At 32.4% G+C, this 20625-nt stretch overlaps 1 protein-coding gene across 1 annotated transcript; it reads left to right on the forward strand.

Annotated features, from left to right (window-relative positions):
• The first annotated feature begins 11295 nt into the window (after positions 1-11295).
• On the forward strand, positions 11296-20267 carry LOC127720940 (caprin-2-like). The gene is made up of 4 exons (XM_052227672.1): positions 11296-11400; positions 14050-14174; positions 17383-17712; positions 19339-20267. The coding sequence occupies exons 2-4, from the start codon at positions 14087-14089 to the stop codon at positions 19770-19772; spliced, it is 852 nt and encodes a 283-aa protein (XP_052083632.1). The 5' UTR covers positions 11296-11400; positions 14050-14086; the 3' UTR covers positions 19773-20267.
• Positions 20268-20625: the final 358 nt, after the last annotated feature.

Here is a 20625-nt window from a genome sequence, read left to right on the forward strand (position 1 = left end):
TTCGGTAGTTGGTACTGTTGCTGTTATGACTATGAATTTTAATAAAAAAAAAAATCAAATGAATCTGTATATATTTTTTTAAATGATGTCTTATGGTTTTTTATTCTTGTTGCTGGCTTTGATTTATATCCCTTCATCTCTAAGATATAATAATGGAATAAAGTTGGATACTCTATACGATTAGAGTGGCGGCAAGTATACCTAAACTAAACGAAAATCTTGTCCAATCCATATGAATAAAGTGTTCAAAAGATCATAGCTATGTTTGATTGATAGAGGGTAATACATGAACTCATGGAGAAAACCTTTAAAATTGTTTGATTACGCTTTTACTGTTTTTATTTTTCACTCATGCATTGCAGCTTGTAATTTTTATCGTCTTCAGTCAATCCAAGTTGGGCATATATTGAACAGATGGAATAAAACAATCGCTAGTAACACAACCTTTTTTTTACTTGAAAATGAAAATAACACTTTATAAGTTTTAAGCGTCCGAAGTGCTTTTCCTTTTGCCAAAAAGTTGAAAACCAAGGGTGTATAAGTACTGAAACACGTGTGATCTAACAGAGAGGCAAAAGATACCAAATGTACATTCATACTCATAAGTCGAAAATAAACTGACAACGCCATGGCTAAAAAGGAAAAAGATCAACGGAAAACAACTGTTCAAAAACAAAACAGACAACTAAAGACTGAGCAATACAAACCCCACCAAATCCTGGGGGCAATCTCAGGTTCTCCGGAAGGGTAAGCAGATCCTGCTCTACATGTGGCACCCGTCGTGTTGCTCGTGTAAGTACAAACCCGGAGATAAGTCTAAATAAGAGGATATAACAAAATGTAGAATGTATCCCTAATAAAAATGTTATTGCAAAAAAGAATTTAAACTAATAAAAACAAGTATTCCTTCAATCATTAATTTAGAATAAAAAGATCAAAAACATATGCCTCATCTTTATGCTTAGGTATCGCGACGATGTTTATAGATTATCCAAGAATTTACAAATATTTCACAGCTTTATCCATGCGAAGGAATAACCGAAAAGACCCCAAAACAATTATGTTTTCTCATCTTTAAAAACCATGCATATTTGCATTTCAGTTTAAGGTAATGACAAACGGATACAAAAGAAAATTCAGTTGAAAAAGTAAAAAAAAAACATAATCCTGGTATCTTTGATGAGTTACAATTTAACGATTAAATATCCAACAGATAATAATAAAAAGACATACACAATGTGGGAATGTCAATTTCAGTCCTCCCATAAATACCTAGTAATGATATAAACGGTACCAATTTTATTTTCTGCACCAAATTTGCATTTCGACAATCAATGTCTCTTCGGTGATGCTCGAGACCAAAATATCTGAAAAAATCCGAAGACTATTACAGGATGAAGAGCTATAAACTTAAAAAGACAAAAAAATATCGCAAAAACCGTGCAAGGAATCGGAGCTTTGCATGAGGGAGATATATTCTTTAATTTAAAAAAATTACCAAAATTCTATAACAGCAAATTTTAATAAGATAAAATCCGTATTTCATTTAAGTACTAGAGTACTTGCTACTGGGCTGGTGATACCCTCGGGGACTATCAGTCCACCAGCAGAGACATCGACCCAGTGGTAGTAATAATATAAACGGTACCATTTTTTTCTACACCAGATGTGCATTTCGACAATCAATGTCTCTTCAGTGATGCTCGAGACCAAAATATTTGAGAATCCAAAGCTTACAGCCCTGAAATAAGTGCATTTTACTGATGTGTGAAGTATTTTTATTTGCAAGTTTCACAATAAACCAGTTATAAATTCTACACCAGCTCCAACTTTAATGGATTGTAACCTACAATGTAATTCCGTCTCAGGCATTTACAAACCGATAGTAGAGCGCATTTAAGGTGTCTTAATGTTTATATGTCTTTATAGGTTTCTTTTGGTTTTTTTTTATGTATATGCAAAGAAGGATCCAGAATTAGAGAATATGCAGATTAAAATTTATGAATCAATCCTTACAAATGGCATTAACGAGTCTTTTGTAGCAAATGTCACTTATTATACCAATGTCGTATTTCAAGTATCAAATACTGCCTTATAATACTGTTCCTTTGATCATTTCTTTAATCTTCAATTCATTATTCGTACGCTATCTTATGTATGCTTGTATTGTCTTGTCTACAGTTCCAGATAGTTATAGGTCATTGATACAGGTGCTGCCTGTTATCTACTCATTTTATTTACTCTCAATGGAAATGTTAAAAATAAAATGTTATTTCATTTGCTGTGCTACTTTAATGTAATTGCTATTATCCCCGTTGTTTTTTCTTTTACTTTTGCTGTATCTTAAATAATACTTTTTATTTACAATCAATGAAAACGTTTGAAAAGAAAATTCATTGTATGTACAATTTTCGTTTTAGTGCTATTCACCCCATTTTTATCTTAGGTCTTTTCAGATTTGAAATCTTACATCCGATATTTTTTTCACCAATAGAAAGAAGTATAGTCCCTAAATGAATTAATTTGTCAAACTTTGAATGTTCTTGAAACCAATGAGAACAACACAATGGCAAATGCATAGTACAATACCAACGGGGTGGGTCTAAAGCCAAATGTCAAAACTACCTTGCCTTAAAAAACTGATGCAAGACAAACAACAGTCCGTTTCATAGAGAACTAACGATTGTGTAACACGAACTCAAACAAAAAACCTGTTAGATGCTCTGGGAGAAACCTGTGCCTGCTTCACTTGTTCCACCCGTTGTTTTACTCGTCGGTAGTAATTATCAAACAGTAGTGTCTCAGTCGAGGAAAAGACGACAGGATTGTGGCTACGATAATATGAAGATATCTGTAATCAACAAAATTATGATGGTGTTCGTTTTATGAATGACTTTTTAACCTTTGTCACTTGATTCAAAATACAGCTACATGTAACCAGCAAAAAATCAATGAAAATTGTCGATAGAAAACGAAAGCTGGTATCAGCTGGGAGATATATATCCCATATTCAGGCGCTGCTGCTGCTGTTGTGTTACAAGATAGAATTGAAGATAGAGTACACAACAGCATAATTGATTATTTTTTATTTTTTTTTAATATTTTTTCTCCAATAGCCATTCTTCCTAATTATAATAAAAATGAATAGGTGTTTTCTTTGTGGTCACTCGAAGTATATTGCCTTTGTCAGGGTGGAACTGCATTAGCCAGTCTTGTTCCCATTTGATTGCCCCTTCTAGGTCTTCTTGTCAGTTGTTGTCTTTAGTAATATCTTAGTGCGTTTATGTCCCGGAAATAATTCGATGTTGATTGTAGATTTTTGGTAGTCGTTATTATCAACAGACGGCTTTTTTTCTAAAATAAAGAGATTTAAAACTTGTATTGATATGTCCCTTTTGTAAACCTATTGTGACCTCAGGGTGTTTTTTTGTGTTTTCTTGTGTTATTAGGTTGTTACTGTCACATCAAAGTATACCCTACATCTTATTGAATTATTTCCTTATAAAAACGTCATAAAATCAAGTTTTTTAAATTATCACTATCGTTTATAAAATTGTTGGCTGTCCTGAGTCAGAGACATATTCAGTTGTTTTATTTTGTCTTAGCCTTTTTGTTTGTTTATTCAATCAATAGTAATTGTTTGATTGTTTGTTTAATTGAACCTGTTGTATCTATATAGACAGATGTCCGTTGTCGAGAACTGCATGTTGACCCCCAGTTGTTTTATGGTCTGTTTTGTCCTGTCTTTGAAGTATTCCTCACATTCCTTTTTATTACATTAAAAAAACTATCAATCGAGATTTCTCTTGACATCAGCCTAAACTTACCTCTCACAAAATGTCCGTTAATCAAAATATCTCGTGTGTTTATAGGACTAGATACCCCAGTACTCGCAATTGAGCAGCACCGGAGTCATTCCCTCCGGTCAAATTTAATGCCTATAATCGTTAAGAATTAAATACGAGTAAATTTAAATTCTGCGAAATACTAAGAATTTTTAACCCAGGAATAGAGTTCCTTAGCTGTATTTGGCAGAGCCTTTCGGGATTTTGGGTCCTCATTGCTGTTCAACTTCGTACTTTATTTGGTCTCTTTAAATTTTTTGATTCAAGCGTCACTGACAAGTCTTTTGCAGATTCAAAATTTAAATCCTGGTATCTATAGTGTCTTTTTTTTTGTGGTTTATTTACAATAATTTTAAAAAATCAGGAAATTTGTTTCATAGGAAGGAACGCAGTATTTTTTACATAAATGATTAATTAAAATTTGCTCCATTGCCATGGAAATAATAGGGATGCTCGTAAGCATGTCAGCAGACCAGGCAATCCGGATTAACTGACCGTACTTTACCAGGCTGTAAGAGGATTGGGTTTGCTGTCAATAAGTCGTTTTAAGTCGCTTTATAGAGAGTGTATGAGAGTACAACAATTAGTAGGTTCAAATTCTACCTATGAGCTTATGTTGTGCTGATACTTATTTTGCCGACCATGAATAATATAAAAATAAGGAGATGTGGTATGATTGCCAATGAGACAACTATCCATCAAGTTCAAATGAAGTGGATGTTAGCAATTATAGGCAACCGCTCGGCCTTTAACAACGAGAAGAACCCATACCGTATAGTCGGCAATAAAAGGCTCCGACATGAAAAATATGAAATATTTCAATTAAGAAAATTAACGGCCTAATTTATAACAAAATAATTTACCAAAAACAAAGAAGCTTATTTGAATTGATTTGACTTGATGCGATGTGCTGTTGGACTAACGTATTGATATATATCTTAATAACCTAAATGTTTAAAACAAGTTCTTATCTCTAAAACTTCATTTACAAACATAATGTTTACAACGTACTTAGTGTGCTTCTTCGTGAATATTGGGACAATTCTGTGTTCTGGCACATTTGATATTCTGCAAGATGATTTAAAATATAACGACTTGGAACAGTTGAAATGTACTTATTGTATACAACTATATATCATATATACACTTTTAATAATTCCATCGCTGGTTAAGTATTTTCATTATTGGGTTTTTTTGTATCATGAAAATGTAAGCATTGATAAATCCTTAACCAGATACTGTCAGGAATCTGAAACGCACACACAAGGTATATTTCTGTAAGGAATCTGAAACGCACACACAAGGTATATTTCTGTAAGGAATCTGAAACGCACACACAAGGTATATTTCTGTAAGGAATCTGAAACGCACACACAAGGTATATTTCTGTAAGGAATCTGAAACGCACACACAAGGTATATTTTTACAACAAAAAAAAAAGCTTTTTATAGTAAATTAATGTGGCCGTTACTGTTCACAGTGACTTAATACAATTAAATTTTGAATCGAGCAATTTTTTTTATAAGGGTTGTTGATGTACATAGGTAACCGGGATAACTTCAATTAGTTTATTGTATTTGAAAAGCCTTTGTTGGGTTTCCAAACGGAAAGCCTTGACGTATACGTAACCCAAATGGGTGCTAACGTTGCATGCACGTGAATTACCCCTTATACGTACCTCATTTAGATTTTAATAAAAAAAAAATTATATGAACTTGTCGCTAACACAACACTAACGAATAACTTTAGTACGCTGACGTCACACGCATTTCCATTAAAATTTTAAAGTCTTTGGCTGGATCCGACCGGTGATTGAACGAACAACCTCCTGTACTCATGGCGTGAACGCTAAGAAGAGACCAACAAGGCGGTATAACAAAATTGAAGCATGTAGACTTCCATCTTAAGCATGTGCGTTCATCATGGCGTGAATCCCCTGAGGGGTTCACGCTTATATATTTGCGAGTTTTGGAAGTGTCTATGAGCCACTCGATATCCTCGGAATCACGATTCTTGGAACGTCTCGAAAAAATTTCATCATTTATATAGGTAGTTATATATGTTTTTGATACGGTCCCTCTATGGATCAACAATCCGACAAACGGTTCATTTGTAGATTTGAAAGTAAAACAATAAAGACTAGGTTGCATTCTAAAAATCATTTATATGTTAGAACCTATTTGCCTTTTGACAAAACATATATGTTTTTAAATAACAATGTGAATGTTTATTAAATAAAAAGTATAATGATAACGCAATTATATATTTCGTGCTTTGAGACGGTCCCTCTACGCGCTATGTGTGTTGTATTTGATAAACCTGGGAATAGTTTTTTTATATACAATGACCCAGAATAAATTGATTATTTCTGAACGTTTATCATTTGATATTTAGTATTTCAATCATAGCATGAGAAAATGTCGGAAAGAATGAAGAAAATTAAGAAAACGATATTTCTGTTAAAAATATTTATATAAGGTCGGAAACACAGTGGTCGGAAAGCAGAAAGATAATCAAACAAAAGGATTTTTCTGTAAAAAAAAATCTAATTTCATTAATAGATACTACCGGACTAAGAGAATATTCATTGTTAAGGTTTAAAACTCAGACTGAATTTATTCCTAATAATTATAGAATATAATTAAAATTGTAACGTATACGTGCATTATGTCTCGTAGGTTTGATCAGTCAATACTTTTTTGAAAATTATATGTAACGTATGAGCATCAATTAGCAAGGATGCGTACCTAAAGTTAGTTAAATATCTAAATTTAAAACGGTCGTGAATGAAAAAATACTTGCTTGGTTTCAATTCACAAGGATTTTAAATCCTTGCATCTCACAAAAAACGTAATTAACATTTTACAATAATCATAACAAAATTTAATTACTATCATAATGTTAATTATTTTTTCTTTGTTTTTTTTTCTTCTATTAGTTCAACCATCTAAATATTTGTACTATGGTACGTTTTGAAAATTGTATTCATTGTGTTGGTCAGCTATCCTACACGTCTTGATTCATTCACATTATATATCACCCTGTTCACACGCACACTATCAGTTTGCGTTCGCAAAAATTCCGGATAAAATGTCAATGAATCCGGAGTCAAAACACTTGAGGTAGGTTGTTTGACATCCGAATTCAACTATTAGTTATATATGTGATGACGCAAATGCGTAATCTTATCCAGAGTATCAGTGCGTATGCTTTCTATTTACTATTCCTTGCGCAAAAATACCACGTTCATGCATAAATATTAATTTCATTCGCGAATGCGAATTTTCGCTTTTCTTATCTAAATTCAGGACACGGCAATAAGAGCTTGCCATGTGACTTTCAAGCACGGTCATCATTGCTTACGGTATTCTGACCTCTAGCTGTTTCTCTTTTGTTTTCTTTTTGGAGTCACTGTCCTTTTATAAACTTTGACATATTCGAAATGCCAAGGATTTTCTACCTAAGGAATAGATTACTTAACTTCGTACTTTATTTGGCCTTTTTAACTAGTTTTATTCGAGCGTCACTAATGATTCTTTGTAGACTTAACTCGCGTCTGGCGTACAACATGTTAATCCTGGTATTTTTTTATATCTACATGTCTTTTTATATAAATTGGTTCTTTTGAGAGTATTTTTCAGGCATTCATAAAACTTCTGAAAATAAGATATTCTTCAAAACCAAGTTTCCCTGAAAAGTATTTGGATTGATTTAACTAAAATCAGGAAATCCTTAAAATTTGAGATGTTTTATGAGATCAAAATAAATCTCTATATAAGAGGTCCAAATGAAGCTGGTGTGTTACTCTCAAGAAACTTTCTTATAAGTTGCATGCCACAGGGTTTCACTTCACATGGAAAATGGACTTTAAATTTATCTGTACGACATTTACCATGAGTACAGATAACTTCAGTAACGAGTTGAGAATATGAAGGCATCCATGCAGGAAACAAAATATAAAGATGTGATAGATAAAATAAATGCATCCAGATTATAAAGCAAACTGAGTGCTTAAATTTATATTGCGATTGGTTTGTGCAATTTGCATTATACATCCGGTTTGTAGAAACTTGGATTTGCAATAGGATTATAAAAAAATGATGTACAATCCCAAGTAATAAATGAAATAGTCGAGCTTTAAAATGTATATTCAAATAGTAGCTGTATATACACTTTTCTATTCACACCTATCCAACATTGCTTTCAACTGACTTGTGCAAGAATGTACACAATATTACATATTTTTAATAAAGGTAGTTTAACTTCATCATTATCTCCTTCTATTCACAGTCAATTATTTCAATTCAAAAGCAAACAAAAATTCAGCTATAATATTTTGGTTACCAGTCAGCGGTCTTAGGTTCACGTATTGATTTTCTTTTTTTAAAGAAAGCAACTTGTTTTACTATATCCACAAAACAGAAGGGGACATCTTTGTATTTAATCAAATTGCTTTATAGAAAATATGCTATAAATTTTTGTGTTACAATTTAATATGTTGTTAATCAAAGTACTTTCAATATATAAATCGTTATGGTGTGTATGTCGAGTGGTCACTGTTTTAATCTTTTGCACCAATGTCGTACATATGTTGTGAAAATAAAAGTTACATTAATATTATATGCAATGATTTAATCAATTTTGTCTAAACACTGACGATTTTCCTACACAACATAGAAATTTTAAGTATTGAATTCGATACATTTTTAAGCTGACATAAAGTTCCTGAAGAAAGAATTCGTTCAGACGAAAATGGAAAATAAATAGCTGCAAATGGATAACAAACGATTGAGAGAAAATATAAGTGACATCAACAAAATTGATGAAGAATTAAAGAAGGAAAAAGAGGCAACAGTGTTGAGAAAATGTAACCCTTCTTTATCATCTCCTGGAAATGTCAAGAGATTATTGTTGCCTGCAGGTAATTTTATCAATCAAGCAACTTAAAAAGTGTAAAGGAAAGTTGTAACTTTTTTTCTGCGTTTTTGCTTTCTTTGATTGATTTGTATGCGTGTATATGTGCTCTTATTTCTCCGATATTCTTTTTACTCTAAGACTTGCGCTAACACTATGAATTTACTATCTACATGTTTCTGTATCTGTATTTACATTTACTGACCAAAAGCTTTATATTACTATTTTCGATTACCAATGAGTTTCCTTTTTCTAATGTATGGTCAATTATAATAAGAAGCCGCAAATACTAATTTTAGAGTCTTTGGTTTGACACGGTTGTAAATCGAGACAATGTACGACCTACCGCACTCAAGGCCTAGAGCGTTACTACGTGACCATATATGTGTTATATACATATGAATTAATGAATTAATGCATAAATATAACTGTATAATTGTAAAAATACAATTGTGTCAATGCATCTTTTACAGCTACTAGTTCGCCTGACCAACAAACAAAGGTAGCATTTACCATTGTTTACAGCAGCTTTAACGCATGATATCAGCCTTGGAGAACTTCAACCTGTTGAATATGGTAAAGCCATCTCAAATATCGGAAATGCTTTTGATGCTCGTCATGGTCATTTTACAGCACCAGTAAAAGGCGTATATATTCTGTCAGGTTCCATTTTTAACGTTAGAGGTCATGACATGCATATGAAATTGGTGAAAAACGGAGTTCAACTTGTCGCTTTCTATGGAGATCCAGATGTTTATTCAATGGGAAGTCAAACTATTGTTATTGCCCTGGAAGCAAACGATATGGTGTGGATAAGACATTTTAAAACAACTGGATCTTCTTCAATTTATGGCAGAACTGAACAACCAATTAACACTTTCTCTGGTGCCTTACTCTTTCAACTTTGAAATCTTTTTAGCAAACCTTGCTTGTTCAAACTAAAGTGCAAGAAGATTGCTTATTTTTGTGGCTATATTTTTATTATTTTTATTTGTTATTCGATATGAATAAAAGGGGCACATAAATATCGGTAGAATATACTTTACGTCATGAACATTAAATTAAATCATATGTATTGATCAGAGGGCATATTCAGGATTTGAGATTTAGGGGACGCAAACGAAAGAGTTTGTGAGGTTTTTATGTATGCCAAAACCAAAAGTATTATTTTCGATTTTAAGGGAGGCGCTCGTTCATTCAAAATTATTGAAAATCATGATAATAAATGTGCCTTGCAACAAGCCACCTATATACGGACCCCTCAAAGAGTTGTTTAGATTTAGTTGCAAAGTCAGTGGCACTTTTGCTACACAATGCACCAGAATTGTCGGCGTTAGTCATATTTATACATCCCACTGAGACAATCGGACCTCCTTGTGGTTGAATATTATCCCCTCAAACTTTAAAACTGGGACCAATTTCCAAGAAGATCCTTCGGAGGGATCAATTGTATTTACTTATAACATTTGTTTAGGTTGAAACTCATAACTGCCAAAATGAATTGGAATGCAACAGCTTCCACTGTATTCATAACGGTATGCCACTGTATCTTGGCGTAATTCTATTCAAATACATAAACCGATTCTAATTTGGAAAGCTGAAAGTCTTGTATTGTTTGCAGCTTTCTCTATACCAACTGTGTAACCTCTACAATGATTGGCTATTCTTGTCGCATTAATTGATTATTTCTATAATTGTATACCGAAAATTTTAAACCTTCACATAGGTTTCAGCCCGCAGACAATAAAAAATTAAAAAGTTAACCGTAGTTGACTTTGGCTATATTTTAGGTCCCTTTTGGTGAAAGACCTCCCAATGTTCTACTTATTTATACTTCCCTGGCTTTCAAATATTAAGTTTGAGCGTAATTCCCGATGAAGGTAAATGCAGAAAAGCGTTTCGGCCGCACAACATTTTTATTTTCATTTCCTTCACGAATCTCGTCCCCTCTTCCTCTATTGTGACATGAATGAATGATACTTATCACCGAAATGGTACTTATGATGAACAACACGAGGGTGCAATATGTAGAACCGGATCTGCTTAGCCTTCCAAGAGGGTATGGATGGGGTCCTTCGTTTCGGTATTCTTTAATTTTTAGGTCATTTTTTCTCTATTCTTTATATCTTTTGTCCATTTTTCATATTGTAGCAACCCATTATTCTTAGTCTTTATTTTTTGTCCTATTTTTCTCTATTCATCATTTCTTTTATCATTATAGTATTGGCCCATTATGCTGTAAAGCCCATCCAGATCCTCTTCCAGAGCACATGAGATGTTGGAGTTCGTGTTGCTTAGTCTTTAGTTTTCTATTTAGTGTTTAGTAGATTTTGGCTTATCTATTACTAGTAGTATTTTTTTAGCCGTGATTTTGTAGGTCTCTATTCAACTAATGAGTTTGGATTAGTTTTCCTTTGAAATCTTACGCCTCTTCTCCGCTTGTCCAATATAACGTTCCCTTTCTCATAATGGCGCCAAATGCACACGACTACAGTTCACAGAAAAGGTAACGTCACAATGCCATATCTTTTTATGCCGTCACGAAATTTGAATGTGCATATGTATCGGTCGGGGTTTGTCCACATCAAAGAAACTCGTCACTGGGCCGTTGATCGGCCTTCTGATACACACATGTTTAAAGGTAAGTTTATACATACATATTCGTCATGAAAAAAAAAACTCTGTTTATTTCGTAAAATTAGTTCAACTTCTAAGACCTCAGAGTACATTATTCTGTAGCGATTTTGTCCGATCTGATAAAGCCACTTGGGGCACTTTTCACTAAAAATCTTACGACAAAAAAATATCGTAAGTTATACTGAAATGTTCATGACTTATGAGTATTTTTTCTCGTAAGATTGTTTGTGAAATGAGTCGCTGAAAGTATTTTATTCTTATTTAGCCGTCTTTTCAAATTCATATTTTGTTTACTTTTTTTATTTCACATTCTAAATCGTACTTACCATTATCAAGGATTGAAAAAATGATAGACATAATAGTAGGAAAGAGAAACAGTGCATGAGGGTCTGAATGGGGTTTAAAGTTTTAATGGGCACGCGATATAACGAACAGAGAAAAGCGACATAAAAAGTTAAAGAATACAGAAAGGAAGGACCCTCGGGCATGGCCATAAGTATTCGTCACGTTCAATTTTTTGCTATAAATTTCATATATTTTGTCATCAGTTGTTTGTGTTTTCTCCTTATGCGAACACATATAATTTTTTTTTTCAACTTAATTCGGTTAAATTATAAATATCAAACAGGAGAAAAAATAATGCTCGTGTTCATAATGAATTATCATTGATATGGTCATAATTATAAATTAACTGTTTACAAAACTTTGAATTTTTGAAATACTAAGGCTTTTCTACCTCAGGAATAGATTACCTTAGCTGTATTTGGAAAAACTTTATGAATATTTAGTCCTCAATGCTCTTCAACTTCGTACTTTATTTGGTCTTTTTAACCTTTTTTTTTATTCGAGCGTCACTGGTGAGTCTTTTGTAGATGAAACGCGCGTCTGGCGCAAATACAAAATTTCGATCCTGGTATCTATGATGAGTTTATTTATCAGATATGAGAACGCTTCGTTTCAAAAATTTAAACAAACAAATAAATAAACCTATGACAATTCTGCCTTCATTGGTACTAACTTAAATAAAATCCAAACAGAAATGACCCCACAATAACTTTTTGAAGAAGAAAATATTGTTTAATGAAATAAATAGCAAAGACTTGTAAGTGATGAATGCTTATAAATGGCAATGGCACTGAAGGACCAATATATAGCCTATTATCAAATTACCGACTTTGTTTCAAATTCTAGATTGTTTTGGGCAAACGGAAACAATTCTTACTAGTCTTAGGTAGAAAAAAAATAGGTTCACGACTATTTTCCCTGCCTATGCAATATAAGTTTATATTTGCGGGGTCTAACATTTACTTTGACTTTCTTATAGTGCATTACACAATTTTGGTAACATGTATGAATTAGTTGGTTTTATAAATAAAATTATGAACAGCTAACGTGCATTAAACTATGATCCTTCGAAAAGTTTTCATTTGCAAGGAATACTGTGTGATGAAGTATGCAAAAGTTTGCAAATCTATTTGAATCGATGATTTAGTGTTACTGACCTTAGAGCATACGATACAGAAAAGGTCTGCCGTTGATTTTTCCATTGAATTTTAACACAAAGTCAAGTTTGATAGGCACTATATTGAAATATACAAAGAAACATATACTATCACAAATTACTTTTCGATATATTTTCGTTTGAATTTTCATGTTTCATGTAAAAACGCAAAATTTCATTTTTTCAATACTTTCCCGAAAAAAATTACGCAACATTCAAACGAAAAGAGCCGGATTTTTTGCAAAGTGTTCCTTAATTTATAAGCCATTAAGACAGCTTCTAAAATGAAGGCTACATGGGATATTCTTTTGAGAAATCATACAATTGTTGGTAATAAAGAGTCGTATACACGTAGACAAATTTCTTGCCAATACAAATGCATATAAGATAAAGTCTTCCTTTGTTTTTTGTTGCAATTCCAATATAACATTTCTGATGAAGTACATAGTTGATTGCAAAAGAAAAAAAAAATGGGGTCAATGTGCTCATATTGAACTAGAAATAGAAAACCTAGTTTTGTTTTTAAATGCTGAAGATCCCATTTCCCTTTTTGTGGGGTTTGTAGTGTATACTTGTTGCAAAAGCGTCGTGTAGATTTTCCCGTCATACATCAAAACGTTATAAATGTCGTATACGAATTTATTGCTAATGAAAAGTAAGCAGTCTCGATTTGCCTCAATAAGTATGCTCCTGGGGTAGATTCCACGTGCTTAAATATACAACATGTTCGCTTTGATCCGATTTCATGATGTTATAATGATTTTCCGCAAATAATGAACAATTTTGCGACCAGAACGCGTTAAACTTTGATACATCATGATCTGCCAATGCTACGGAATCGTGTGAGGGTCTGAATGAGGATCTTTCATTTCTGTACTCTTTAATTTTTAAAGCCATTTTTCTATATTCTTTATTTGATTGGCCTATCATTCTCTTTTTTTTTAATTTTCAGATCTTTTATTCCGTATTTTTTCCCCATTATTCTCTATTCTGTAAAGCACATCCAGAACCCCCGCTCGATGCCCTTATATAACCTTTAATGTTTTCGCGACAATTAACTGTAAATTAACAGTAAAATTGAAATATTTTTTATATGAAACATCAAATGATCGCTAAACGTAAACAATTGTTTTTTTTGTTTGTTTGTTTCAGACGATAGCGAGCTCACATTTGGTTAAGTCAGTGTACAATGTTTGTACACTTTTTTCTTTTTATGAATATTTGGACAGTCTGCAGTTTCAAAGAAGAAGCAAAAGTTGACTTGAATCAGCTACTTAGTAAGTGTTAGCTTGGTTATGTGCAAAAGACATAAAGATATATACATGAATGACCTTGATTATACAAAAGACATAAAGATATATACATGAATGACCTTAATTGTACAAAAGACATAAAGATACATGAATAACCTTAATTAGACAAAAGACATAAAGATATTCTTTTGATTTAGTTAAGCCATGTCAATTGATATTTTATAGTGTGTCTTTCTATGTTGTGATGTTACACTATTGTTTCAGATAAGGGTGACGGTTTGGTACTAATAAGACGTTTAAACCCGCTGCAATTGTTTGCACCTGTCCTAAGTCAGGAATCTGATGTTCAGTAGTTGTCGTTTGTTGATGTGGTTCATGAGTGTTTCTCGTTTCTCGTTTTTTATATAGATTAGACCGTTGGTTTTCCCGTTTGAATGGTTTTACACTAGTAATTTTTGTGGCCCTTCATAGCTTGTTGTTCGGTGTGAGCCAAGGCTCTGTGTTGAAGACCGTACTTTGACCTATAATTGTTTACTTTCATAAATTTTGACTTGGATGGAGAGTTGTCTCATTAGCACTCATACCACATCTTCCTATATCTATATACATGAATGATTGGAACCTCTAATTTTGGGATGGCGTTTTTCGAGGACCGTCAATATAAGAAAAAATGCAGCTTATTTCACTTTTGTATTTGTTATTAGAAAAGCAATAAAAGTGAAGCAAGAGGTATTGTTTATGGTGACAATCTCCTTGAAAAAGGCCTTTGGCCGAAACGTTGGAATTTTGCAAAATGAATTGATTTGTATTTGTAAGACAAAATAATTATACATAGAAAAACTCTCAATTTTAAAATTGTGGATCTGGTAAAGATGTCCTTTTTAAACATTTTTTTATATAATTAATCGAATTTGCCGCAAGTCTGTCAAAATTGAAATGTTTAGTCATCTTTAGGTATCTATGATTTGGTCAAATATTCGGTAATACTTAAAGGTGGTGATGACCCTTTTATTGTTTTACATCATTAAAACGAAAATGTATGTATCAACACCATATCTTTTTTATAGAAAAATCTATGGATCTTTATTAGAGATTTGATGATTTTAAGACAAATCTAAAAGTGTTATTTTTTGCCGATTTCATGTGTTTTCTATACAAATGTTCACATACTTTGAAAGAATTCAGTTAGTAATATTTCAGAAAATAAAATAGATAAATGCATTATTTTGTTCGATTTTCAGTTGAAGTCCAACGAGCCAAAGTTGTGTGCAATTTTTTTTTTAACTTGGTGTATCTTGTTCGCTATGTTCGTGTCTGTAGTGACGTCTATATTTCCAATCTTGTTCGCTATGTGCGCGTCTGTAGTGACGTTTTACATTTCAATAAAGATAATCTATGTATAACGGATAAATTAGGTCAGGGATTTCGTTACCACCAGTTATTTTTAAAAGTTTTTACTCAATAATTTAATAGATACAATTATTTGGTTTGGAAATTTGACTGTACCTATGGAGACCGTGTTACAAACGGGATATCACAACCTGATTTTTACACTGATGTTGTTTATAGAGCCCGTAAATTTCGATACGATCTATATAAATTTATTGATTCTTAGAATAAATTATTCTGAAAGGTGACCAATTTTGCATTGTTATAAGATCTTTGAATTTTGTCTTCCACAGTACAAACATTATTTTTTTGTTTTAAATGTGTTAAACCTTAACTTATTATGTATTGCTATACATTTACAGTTACTATGAACAATTTTGGTCCCACATCCGGTCGATACTTTTAATTTGGCATTACACAAGGTCGTGCTTATTTCTTAACACTTAATCCGTAGGGCGTGTACTGATAGATATTTTAGTCTGATAAAACGTAGTTTTTAATTGGTTTTAACGTTGGCTTTGAACTAACTTTCAGTAACTACAAGTCTTATATCGGTACGTTTTATTGATTTTGAACTAACTGTCAGTAATTGCAAGTCTTATATCGGTACATTTTATTGATTTTGAACTTACTGTCAGTAACTGCAAGTCTTATATCGGTACGTTTTATTGATTTTGAACTAACTGTCAGTAACTACAAGTCTTATATCGGTACGTTTTATTGATTTTGAACTAAATGTCAGTAACTACAAGTCTTATATCGGTACGTTTTTACCTCGGTCCGTGCCGATCTGATGAGTCAAGCCTTTTCCAACTGGGTTTCTTGTTTTCACTCTTGATTTATTTTACATTTTGTCTTGCCGAAGCCTTTTATCATATAATGGTTACATATACGGTATGGGTTTTGCTCATTGTTGAGGCTTTACGGAGACCTATATATATATATATATAGATAGATAATTACATTCTCGTCCTTTAGTCTGTGGTGGATAGTTCTTCATTGGCAGTCATGGAACATTTCCATATTTTTAGACTGGACTTGGACAGTAATATCAATAACCTACAATATGACAGGCAATATTTATCTCTATAGGTATTATCAGTGGTTGTTCTTGTACATTTTAAGGGCATACGATACAGTTACAGGGGAGGTAATGACGTTGCTAACGTAAATTGTTATTTTCGCGACGTCAAACTGTGACTTATCGGGAAAAGATGCAGTTTTCGACTGATTTTTATCATTCAAACTGATTTAACTTGAAAACGAGTTCATGGACCCCTCTTTTTTAAAGTGACATTTGGTTTGATTACTTATGAAGATTATGTATACCAATTTTCATGAATAAGTCAATAGTGCAATTTTTTTTAATTTGATAAATATACAGCAAAAAATGACGTTATTTTTCTACATTCATGAACATTTGATAAATATGAGTTAATTGTAAAAATAAAATGTACAAATTTATAGAACATTTATATAAAAAAGAAATTACAAATAATTTAACAAAAAACAGCTTGTGTTTATCTTTTAAAACAAAAAAGTTATGTATTTCTGTCGAAAGGAAAAATACGTCCACACTCCACAAATCCGAATTTTGAGAAAATATCTGAAATTTCAACCTCAATTTACTCAAAAAGTAGCACATGATGGTATATTTTTTATTACATATTTGATTTAATCAGGTAAAAAATAGCCTATATGCAAATTTTCATCAAAATTTCAATATGGGATCAAAACTGTATCGTATGCCCTTAAGCATCCAAGTGTTTGACGTGTTTTTATAAGGGATTATTAGTGTTGTATTCAATGATTTGTATACTTAAACTATGATATTTTTTCCCAGGTGTTTTGAAAATTCTGAAGACACATTATGATCAGCTGAAAAACAATGTAACCGACCTTACTAAAACAGTTGCTGAATTAAAAAAGGAAAACGTTCAAATCAAAACTGCATGTAAATGTGGTGCAACAACTACAAATTCAAGTAATGTTAATGCAAAGAAGCCTACACCTACAAATTCAAGTATTGTTTATGCAAAGAAGCCTACACCTACAAATTCAAGTACTGTTGATGCAAAGAAGCTTTCCCCTAATAATAGCTCAACGAAGCCAACACCTACAAAGTCAAATACTGTTAAGCCAACAAAACAAGTATTGCCAGTGGTACCTGCTGGTAAGTGAACTATATCATTTATGTAAAAGGGGGACAAGGAAAATTTTAAATACGATATGATGACTGATAATGAAAAATGCAAATACTCTATAAAGAAGATATATAAATGTTTCCTGGACATAGATAAGCAAAAAATATATGTAAACATTATTATACTATGATTACAAACTGCTTCCTTGTCTCCTAAAATTACACGCTTATTTCCAAATACTTTACTATAATGTAGTCGAGCTCACAAATTCCTTATACCTATTATGTGGATCATAAATGTTTTCTTCCCTAAAAGTGTGACCCTACACAGAGGCTCAAAAGAAACAAAATCTTTGTTATTTTGATTTGATTTCTATGTTTTTTTACAAAGTATGATCAACAATAAGTTAAACAGCCATAACATATAATCAGTAAAGTTATTACCATTGTTCTACATCCAGAAACAGTGAGTTCCGTCCACAACCAGTTTATGATCCGAAAATCCACACGATTCAAGAATATTAAAACATTTATAAACAATCGAACGAGGTTTGAATAAAAAAGATTTCAATCTGATTAAAATGCATATCTATATTAACTCGCGTGCTTGTATATTCAACTCATATGAGGATATCGAAATCAGAGATCTATATTTTAATTAGATTGAAAAGATTTTAAAGTTTGTTACGAATAATGAATATCAACGAAACAACTTGACAGATGTCCACTAAAAAAAGTGTATTCGATTAACTGTTCATTATCTGTTGTTCAAATCATGTATCAATAAAACTAAGGATTGTGATCTGCATGTATTGTTTATGGTCCAATTCCATATAGTGAAGAAGACACTATTTTTCGCCTAATTATTTTCAACTACCAAAGAACAGAGATAATTGTCAAAAAAGATTAATAATAAAGACTAAATGGAAATTTTACTTATCTACTAGAGCACACCCGCGGGTTGGTGGCTGAATTAAAGTACCTATGCCTTATTTTTTGTATTCGTATTGTCATCTGATAAAGTAATGCTGATTGTAAGGTGCACAGTTTTCTCTGCTTTCAAAATCGTTCTGTTTGAACCCGTCCTGGTTTTCTTATTACAATAAACTTACTATAAAATAACTTTTTTTTTTAACTAATTATCCAAAATTAATAGTGGTATTTAGGTGGAAGAAAACAGACCTGATAAAAAGTGTACTATAGTGTAACATAGATATAAAACAACCACTGGAAGAATTCCAGGTTATCCTAATAGAGGAGGGGTTTACTGAAGGTAACAGATAACAACTACCGGAAACTACATGTGACATATACTATTGGTATCGGTATCGGATTCGACCCGGAACTTGTAAAATTATTGGTAATTTTAATTATGTGTAAAACAAAAGGGCCTGGAATGGTGTAATTTTTAAACAACACCATTGTCCTATATTAGTTATATATAAAGTTATATTCTTTGATTCGTCGTTTTTACGTCATGCCGGCTAACAAATTGGACCTCGTTATGTTGGTAGTATACTGATACAGTAAACATGGTAAACGTCTGTTTACGTTTGTGACATTTACACATAAAAAAAAATCTCGTCTCATCGCTTGTAAATGTTAGTCTGGTTTTATACATAAAAGGAAATAATAATTGTCTGCTTTTTTCAACAGCCACTAATTCTCAACCTGCACAGCTACGCAAAGCGGTAGGATTTACTGCCGCACTAACTAGTGTTATAAGTCTCGGGCAGCACCAACCTGTTGAATATGATAAAGTTATTACAAATGTTGGAAAGGGTTTTGATGCCCGACATGGACATTTTGTAGCACCAGTTAAAGGACTGTACATCCTGTCAGCAACAATACTAAACAGTGAAGGTAAAGAAATGCATATGGAGATGGTAAAAAACGGAGTTCAGCTCGTCGCTTTCTATGCAGATCCAGATGATTATTCTATGGGAAGCCAAACAATTGTATTATCACTTAAAGCCAACGATATGGTATGGATAAGACATTGCCGTGTAAAAAGACCCTCACCTATTTATGGGAAACCAGACCAACCAATCAACACTTTCTCTGGTGCTTTAATAGTACAGTTTGATTAAAATAAAAATTAACAGTCATTGATCACGATGTATAGATTATATCTTATTGAAATCATTTTCATTCATATAGCACATATAACAGATCTCAAATAGAGCACATCATTTGTATTATTCCACTGTTTAAGCATATTGATAGTTTAATCAATATTTGATTGGTTGAGGCTATCCCATGTGTCATTGAACAAATCTTCATATTCCATTCTGAGGATCATATTCCCCTCTGAAATGTCGGGATTACTTCGTGCGACGTTACGCGCGGTTAATGTACATAACGTTTTGAACTTCTTATTCTTCTTAAAATAGCGATAGCAAAAATCATTATCATGTTCAAATTTATTTCAGACGATAAAACAAAAAGACTTATTATTAGATTTTGATCCTTACTGTTTATCAATGGGTATGTCGTGTTTAGTTTGACTTACAAAAACAAGCGGATAAGGAAAAAAAATGTATGCAAAATAATATTAAATGTATTGATAGTAAACAAAGCATAGGCAGTGGAATAAAACATTAATTTTCCTTTGCCTCGGGAGATATTATAAGTTATCTACGTTCATATCCGTAGATATGGATATTTTAACACCCTGAAGTATCCAAGTACACCCTGAGGCGGAGCCGAAGGGTGTACAGGGTACTGAAGGGTGTTAAAATATCCATATCTACGGATATGAACGTAGATAACGAATTTATCCCAGGCCTCAGTCCAAATCTTGCGATTTTTAGAGAAATTCAACCACAAAATGTAACGTGAAAGCAACGTTTTTTTCATTTTTTAAAAATCTTTTATTGAAATTTGGGAATTTGACATAGTTTTAACGGGGTGTAGGGTGGTAGAACCCTACAGGTAGTCAAA

The sequence above is a fragment of the Mytilus californianus genome, unplaced genomic scaffold (genome assembly GCF_021869535.1).
Source record: "Mytilus californianus isolate M0D057914Y unplaced genomic scaffold, xbMytCali1.0.p SCAF_11, whole genome shotgun sequence".
Taxonomy (NCBI): Eukaryota; Metazoa; Mollusca; class Bivalvia; order Mytilida; family Mytilidae; genus Mytilus; species Mytilus californianus.

Excerpts from the sequence above, each read along its gene's own strand:
- LOC127720940 (XM_052227672.1), top strand. The coding sequence starts at position 14,087 with ATGTTTGTACACTTTTTTCTTTTTATGAATATTTGGACAGTCTGCAGT. Across the intron at positions 14,175-17,382 it reads TGACTTGAATCAGCTACTTA|GTGTTTTGAAAATTCTGAAG; the intron begins GTAAGTGTTAGC and ends ATTTTTTCCCAG. Across the intron at positions 17,713-19,338 it reads ATTGCCAGTGGTACCTGCTG|CCACTAATTCTCAACCTGCA; the intron begins GTAAGTGAACTA and ends TTTTTTCAACAG.